The 8138-nt window shown below is 40.4% G+C and overlaps 1 protein-coding gene across 1 annotated transcript; it reads left to right on the top strand.

Moving 5' to 3' along the window:
* The first annotated feature begins 1218 nt into the window (after positions 1-1218).
* LOC134211139 (RAB6-interacting golgin) lies at positions 1219-6692 on the top strand. Its single transcript, XM_062687779.1, has 5 exons — positions 1219-1251; positions 3686-3789; positions 3848-4319; positions 5293-5433; positions 5500-6692. Exons 2-5 carry the CDS (start codon positions 3714-3716, stop codon positions 5753-5755), a joined length of 945 nt encoding a protein of 314 aa, XP_062543763.1. The 5' UTR covers positions 1219-1251; positions 3686-3713; the 3' UTR covers positions 5756-6692.
* Positions 6693-8138: the final 1446 nt, after the last annotated feature.

The raw sequence follows: 8138 nt of genomic DNA, 5'->3' as shown, positions 1-8138 counted from the left end.
CTAAAAAAAAAGTTTGAAGAACTCAACTTTGAGTACGAAGTTCAAATTTTTAACTCAATATTAGGTAGTTTTCTCACTCCCTCTCATGAATGATATTATAAACAAAGAGAGCTGCACCGACCCAACGTATGCTGTTCCGTGGAAGAAGCCAAATTTGAGTTGTTTTCACCATAGTCTCGAGTGAGTGAAAATAACATAAATTTGAGTTGGTGAAACTTCATAGTGGGTGAAAATTCTACACGGGAGTAAAGGCAAAGTACTCACCGGATTTTTTCGCATTTTACTTATTTTTGGCTTCTTCCACGCAAGGGCGGATTTGAGTGAAAGAAACCGTAAAGTGAGTTGTTTTGTGGTTCCGTGCAGTTTTCCGCGAGCGGTAATGGCCGCTAGCGATGTGCTTTACTACAGGTGTGGGCCAAACCCCAAAGTAGTATTTGTTTAACGAAAATTCGCTCTTTTGAGAGCGAAACTCTCAGCTGAGTTGCCGAAGATGCCCGAAGGTGGCCGAATGTGACGTCACGTCTGGCATACTCAGTACAATTTTTATAACAGACGTGACGTTTCATTCCGCCCACCCACTGTGGGTGGCAATGTTTACGTTATTTTTTCGACTACTACAGACATAGAGGACTTTGGCCCACACCTTTACTGAAGCACATCGGGCCGCTAGCTTGCCTGCGGGTTAGTCTCTGATTTGACGTTTCTGGAGGTCAACTGCACCCACCATTCGAGCATTTTGATCAATGTGGTATATAAGAAGGCTTGAATTCACTGAATCAGCACCTTCTTATATGCCACATTGGTCAGAATGCTCGGAGCGGTGGGTGCAGTTGACCTCCACAAACGTCAAATCAGAGACTGACCCGCAGGCAAGCTGGCGGCCATTACCGCTCGCGGAAAACTAGATAGATGTATGAGTGAATAATATGTGCTGATGCTCTATCGCGGGAGCAGTCGCTGAAGATAAGTGTGATTTCAGTGACGAAACGAAAAGTTTCAATGCAAAAAGCAATGTTTCATCCGATTTCTGCATCTCTGCTGGAGGTTTCCACACAAAATACGTCTGTTTTCTGTGATTCCAGTGTTACTCAGTTGCAGCTATTCAAGTACAGATGGCGCTAGTAACAATGTAAAAATGCAGCCCTGTGAAGAATAGCGCATATCGATACATCCCTGAGCCCCAAGAAAATAAACGTCAGTTTGCGTAAACAAATTTTTGATGACATCAAAAGTAAACATTTTTCTGCATTTCCCCATAAAACATCCTACCGACTTTTCCCCCGACTTAGTCGGGTTTCGTCGGTTGGATCGGCCTACTTTGTATCCGACGAATCGGTTGTTTGTTGCACAGACGCTTATGGGAGCTTTACAGGGGCGTTTAGCGATTAAACAATACATTAAATCGGCCAACCAAATCAACAGATTTGAAGCAACTTAGTTGGCAGGTTAATCGGCTAACGTAGTCTAGCGCAAAAAAGCAATTGAACCGACGAAATCGACCGATGAAAACCCAAAGAATCACATTATTAATCAACTGATTCAATTGAATAATAAAATATAGCTGACGAAATCGGTTGATTAATCAACTGATTTGATCAAATAATAAAATATAGCCGACGAAATCGGCTGATGAAAAGCAAGTAAATAGCTCGATTAGTAATTGTATTCTAATGAATAGCAGACGATTCCCGATAAAATCGGTTGTTTTTGATCTTCTAAAATAAGCTATAAATCGGATGTTTAAATCGGAAAGCAAACATAACCCGACGTAATATGGTGATTTATTTTTATTTAATAAGTTGATTTAGTTGACAAACAAACGGGTAGTTAAGTTGTGCTGCAGAGCTTGCCTCATACCATTATTATTTATTTATTCAGACTAAAGCCGAATTGGCCTGTGCGGTATATAAGAGTCTTCTCGATTCGACTCGGTCCGTGGCTACACGTCGCCAACCACGCAGTCTACGGAGTGTCCGCAAGTCATCTTCCACCTGATCGATCCAACTTGCCCGCTGTGCCTTCTTGTTCCCGTCGGATCGTTGTCGAGAACCATTTTAACCGGGTTACTGTCTGAAATTCTGGCTATGTGCCCGGCCCACCGCAGTCACCCGATTTTCGCGGTGTGAACGATGGATGGTTCTCCCAGCAGCTCATGCCTCATACCATTGTATGCCTGGATTCTGGCCGGCGTGGTGGCATTAGTTTGGTCACGCCTTCTTCCAAATAGGACAAAAAGCCTTAGGTTCCGGCGTTGATGTGTTGATAGGTGCGACATGCAAGAACCAGGCTGAAAGTCGTCTTCCTGTTGTCGATAGTTGTCACTCGTTGAGATTAACCGGTAGAAAATTAACGCAAATAATAAAAATGTGATTTATCAATTCAATTATTCAAAAACAAATACGCACGAAAATTCAACATTTTTGTAGAAGAAATTGAGCCTAAACTTAACAGAAAGTAGATAGAAAACTGGGCATTATCAGTCAATTCTTAACTGATAGATTCCTGGCTGACAGTCGGATACCTTTGAAAACTGTGCGATTCAGCCTCCATAATCTGGCAGAAACTTAGCTTCAGATTCAGTCTGATCCGGCCAATTTACCATAAGAAACAATGGAATAGGAATCCGCTGCGAGCAAATGATGAAGGTAAAAGAGTATAGTATTTAAGATAAATGCCCAAAAATGGACTTTTTAACGTGTTATTGTATAGAATGTTATAGTCAAGATGCTAAAACAAGACATGCTAAATTTTACACTGATTAATATAAGAAAAAATATAAAAGAATGTATTTTGGCCACAACATATGAGCCCATAGTTCCGGCAAATTTTTAATAAGAAAAAGAATTTCCCGCCGAAACTTGTTGCGAGATAAAGATAGTTGCCGGAAAAATTGTCGATACTTTTTGCGCACACACATCCATACACACAAACAGACCGTTTGCATGGATATGGCCATATCTCTGCGTATATCTGAAGGATTTTCAATCTACAACCAGCATTGGTCGTCAGATTAGTTCTAGTTTTGAAGAAAGCAGAAAACACAATGATAGTAAACGTAAAATAAAATGACAGCCGGAATAATACAGCCTTTTTAGCATGCCTTCGGAAAACCCGGAACATCTCTGGTGCTAGAAGAGTTTCCGGTTTTATCAAAATCGGTTTATTCTAAGCAAAGTTATTTACTGATTTGAATTTCGACAAAACTTCCCCTATCTCAACCTTTTTGTCTACCCCTGTACTTGCCATTGAACTGCACCATATTTTTCAACTTACATAATATAGATATTCACACTTTAACTAATTTTAATAAACAGTTTTCACTCAATAAACACAACAGCTGCATAAGTAAACAATTGAATGTAATCTATCATCCATTATCCCGATTTAATCAGGTATATAAACACTACTTAGTCTGTCGATTGATACGTTGATCTAGATAATATCTATGAGCCACCCGACTAAAAAGGTTGTCAATACAAATGATTTGGTCGGCACCAGATTTAGTTGGTATTCATGAAGGTTGATTTTTACGACACCCGATTTCGTCGGTGATAAAAACAGTTTGTTTCGTCGACACCAAAGTCAACACCCGATTTCGTCGGTGATAAAAACAGTTGGTTTCGTCGGCACCCGACTTCGTCGGTGTACCAGCAAATTTCCCATCTGTCAAATGTTTTATGGGGTTGTGATAACATTTTTGATAATTTAAAGCAATGTCGAAGCAATTTGTTGGTTTCTCTGACGATGACATCTACAAAATCACCCGGCAAACTAATGGCAAGGATTCAGGTAATTCAGATCTAATTTTATCTTAAAAGTTGGTTGCATACAACGTAATTTCCTCCAGGAAAAACAATTTCACGTCCCCACCAAAAACCTATCCGGCTTGGGGAAAAGAAACCTGCCGCGAAAACCGTTCCCTCGAACGAGCATGTGCAAACACAACTGGCCGACAGCAGCACAACCACCAGTTGCGTTGATTCCAGCATTTACCCAAATCTTCCGATTCAACAGGCTGTCACTTTCAAACCGCTTCCCGCTATGATGAACGCACCGGAAGATGAGTCCATTTTAATTATGCCTAGGAAACCACTTGGACCTGGTACAGTTTTATCGTCGGCCGGAGCTTTGACTGCAGTACCGGATAGCCCCGTTCTAGAGGGACTTCCTGCATCGACTCCTATGGCAAAAAATGCAACTCCAGAGACGGTTACTCCATTTAAAGGAATGTCGCTGAAAGATTTTGAGCAGCAGCGGAGACTCATGCAGGAGCAGAATCGACAGAAGCGTGAAATGCTGCACAAAGTCATTGAACAGCAGTAAGTATCTGACGTCAGGATATCAATATTGAAAATATGGAAAACCGCTTTTTTTATAAGTTAACGTCTTGGTTAACGTTCATACACAAAATTTAATTATTTATCCCTGTGGTGTAGTGCGGAGGGAGAAGAGAAAGCGTTGCATAGAGTGTGATGGTTGTGACGGTCGGTCCATTTTACTTATTGATAAAAAAATATTTTGAGCTTTTAGTGGAATGTCTTCACTTGTCATAAGACGAGTTTGTTCTATACCATTTAATTCCACCAGTTTATTGACAGATACGTCGCTCGACCTCAACAGTAGAGCCGTCTTCAGTGTCTCGTACTTGACTCGACTTCGACTAAGTCATCGACATCGGAAATTTTTATGAATGTCTCATTGAAGTAAAACAAATTTTGTTGTTTTTTTTTTATTTTCAAACTACATTTTAAATTTAATTAGGGTTTGATTTGTAAATTGGAACTAAGTCCTAATGTTTGCTTACAAGATAAAAATCCATTTGGGCAGCAGTCCTATTTCGCCCAACCTTTATCCGATGAGTAAGGATTTCCAAGTAGACGATTAGTGTCAGTAAATTTCCAGTAATGTACTTAAATCAAGTTGCTTAGATGAAATGCGAGTAAGCAATGAAAGTCGGGATGGAAATAAAGATTACTGACCAAGTATTTCTGTTCCTTATTTTATTCAAACTATGACCGGAGTGGCTGGTGCTTTTTTTTATTGTACACCGTCTGTACGATGGAATGTTGTGGATCGAATTATGCGAAGTCATTTGACTAATAGACACGTTGTTTAGGGATGCCTACGGTTTATTCATGTTCTTTACATTTTAAATAACGTACCTACATACGAATAAACTACATATAACACAAATATCTACACATCGGAAATGAATATTTCGAGTCTTTGTAAGAACATAACACCACATATTGTGCTTATTATCTTATTAAACAATATTCTATATATTATTAGCACACAGAAAACAGCGGCTGAAGCGAATAAATTGCAAGAAATTAAGACCGAATTGAGCAAGTTAGACTCAGAACTAGCAACTGATGTAGCTATCCTCAGGAAACAAATCGACAGTGCCAGCTTGCATTTCTCCAATGTTGAGTAAGTTTTCTATGAGTCGTAGTTAAGAAAAGTGATAATTTGGAGACTGTTTTTTTTAATTTCCAGGAAAAACTATCTGAACATTGAAAATTTGTTCCTCAAGGCCAAAGTCGAACTACATCAAGCTCTCGAGCGCAAGGAAATGCTAACGGAACATCTGTGCACAATCATTTCACACAATGAAGAACGCAAAGCGAAACGACTATCTGAACTGATGGAAAAGGTCGGCCTTTCTTTGGATAATGAATTCGACGACAGCAGCATGAATGGGGATTCGAGTGCGTCCACAGTTTCCTCCACGGTTGAAACGCCCCAAAAGTGACTTCTTTAGTAAAACATTGTGAGAAAACAACTGCCTTTATGTGACGTACTAAACGATGATGAATAACAAATAACCAAAAAGTACTAAAGCAATATGTGAACTTGTATTATCCTCATGTGGAATATGTTATTTGTAAGATTGCACGACACACTTGAGCTCTAAATCAGAACTCTACAAAAGCTTGCCAAAATCTCGGCAGGCAACAGAACAACAAATTCCGATTTTACATTCTGATACTGCAGTAAATGGCCTAGCCAGTTATCGTCATTTAAGCAGATGAGGTCGGCTTTGAAGTTTTAAAAGTATTTATTCCTACCCCTTTTCTTTGTCATATTGTAGTTTAGTCCTCTGAATCTTTGAGTAAATATTTACTATCGAATAGTTTTTACTTGTTGCTCATCTACCGTCTATCTTTAAAACGTGAACTACTAAAAACTGACATTTTCTTGCATTTAGTTTAAGGGGATACGGGAAGCACGAACAATCATCAAATCGTCATCATTTTCAACATTGAATGCTTAATTTTTTTCTACAACAAATATGATATGGAAAAAGTATCAGCGGCGCGTGCTTACTCGCAATCTATATGCTGATACATTTACAGTTACATCAAACAACGCAATACGCCGCTCCAAAGTTACGAGGTGATAATGCTAGAAAGAGACGAAAGAAAGGCAAAATAACACGGTGTGTAGTGCTTCCCCGAGTCACCTTAAAAGGATATACAAAAGAACAAATAACGGTTACAAATAATTGATAGTTCGTAAAACCTCAAAAGGTGCTTCTAAATGAATGGTATTTTACAAACATAAATTCTTACTAGCCTAGACAATAAATAGCGATTAACATAACGAATGTTTTCGACGCATATTTTACAACACCGACAAACAACATTTTATGAATCAAATAAACATTATTGATATTTATATTTCTTAAATATTTGCAATTTTATTCACAATGGTAAGTAAAGAAACAATTGTAAAATAATATACGGTAGTAGACAGGATCCCACCCGGAAGATCAGGTGTTGACCATACTCGTTGCGTATCATTCTGGAGCAGGTCAATTCATTTTAAGAGCCCCTCTATTTAGCATTCACTGCCCTCGGAAAAACTTTCGATCATCTAAGCAACGGAAATTGGTCAAGCGCACATAGACTTAGACGCAAAGGTATCCCGAATAAAATCGAGGCTGAGCCCATACGCTTCTTCTAAAATTCCGACCTCAAGCTTAGGCAAGTTTGCAGATCACTGTTTTTGGATGTTTCTGCATACACTCCCGCATATAAACCCCCAACGAGTTTAGCACCGCCCAAACGTTGACCGATCTGGCTAAAACCCTGTCCAGAGCATCAGGGCATCAAATAGAACCGAATAAGAGGGCGGCCCATCAAAAAATTTGAAAGTGTTTTTTGAGCCACCCTAATACACAGTATAAGAAAAGTCCAACCCCGTACTGTTTACCGTTTTTAATTAAAATGCCTCTAGAACTTCAGAGAAGTGTTTCAAAAATATCCTCGTTTGTTTTCGCGTGCATTTTTTTTAATATCATCTTTCTGCTTCTTCTTCTTCATGCAACATCAAAGCGCCAATTAATAACGTCGAAAATCACGCAACAATGCAATACATGTCGTTAAATATAATTGACCAAGGCAACACATGCCGCTTGCACTTCCGACGATTCTGACTTCGTGTGTTTATTGCTTAACCGGCAATGTTTACATCCAGCACCATGTTGCAGCACTAAGTTTTTGGCTTCAAGCGAGTTGTTCGTGGATGACAGCCGTTTCATGGGGGTGTTTCGCGCATTGCGCTGACTCTGTCTTCGGGTTGCAGAGGTGGTCCGACAGTTCCGGTGGTGGATGACGTTCGCACTGGCGGTGCCCAACATACCCGAAGCACTTCCTTCTTCATTCTTTCTTTCTTCAGCAGGTTGGCGGTTCGAATTCCAAGGTCGGTCCGACGATTCCAGTTGGCAGAAGACCTGCAGTTTGCTGGCGTCCCGACGACCCGAGACCAAACACTGCTCACTGTGCTTATTTGCGACGCTTACTTTCTGGTCCCTTCTCAATCGACGCTGCAGCTCTGACAGTATTTGCGTCACGACTCTGCTTACCGCATTCCACGTACCTTCATCGCAACACATTCGCTCTGCGATGTTCTTCTACGTGCCTCCGCAAACCTCGGGCAGTCGAATATCACGTGCTCTGGAGTCTCCTCTACGTTGATACACGCCGGGAAGAATGGCGATGACGCATGGCCACACCGGTGCAAATATTGGCGGAAACAACCGTGTCCGGACAGGAACTGTGTAAGGTAAAAGTTCACCTCACCATGCTCCCTGTTCACCCACGTCGACACATTGGGGATGAGCCGATGGGTCC

Source organism: Armigeres subalbatus, chromosome 2 (genome assembly GCF_024139115.2).
Source record: "Armigeres subalbatus isolate Guangzhou_Male chromosome 2, GZ_Asu_2, whole genome shotgun sequence".
Lineage (NCBI taxonomy): Eukaryota > Metazoa > Arthropoda > Insecta > Diptera > Culicidae > Armigeres > Armigeres subalbatus.
Note: the sequence above shows the minus strand (reverse complement) of the source record. Positions and strands in the feature narration are given on the sequence as shown.

What these genes read in the sequence shown, in the direction of transcription:
- LOC134211139 (XM_062687779.1), top strand. Translation starts at nt 3,714, where the DNA reads ATGTCGAAGCAATTTGTTGGTTTCTCTGACGATGACATCTACAAAATC. An exon ending in CACAAAGTCATTGAACAGCA is followed by an intron (nt 4,320 to 5,292) that starts GTAAGTATCTGA and finishes ATATATTATTAG; the next exon opens with CACACAGAAAACAGCGGCTG. An exon ending in TTGCATTTCTCCAATGTTGA is followed by an intron (nt 5,434 to 5,499) that starts GTAAGTTTTCTA and finishes TTTAATTTCCAG; the next exon opens with GAAAAACTATCTGAACATTG.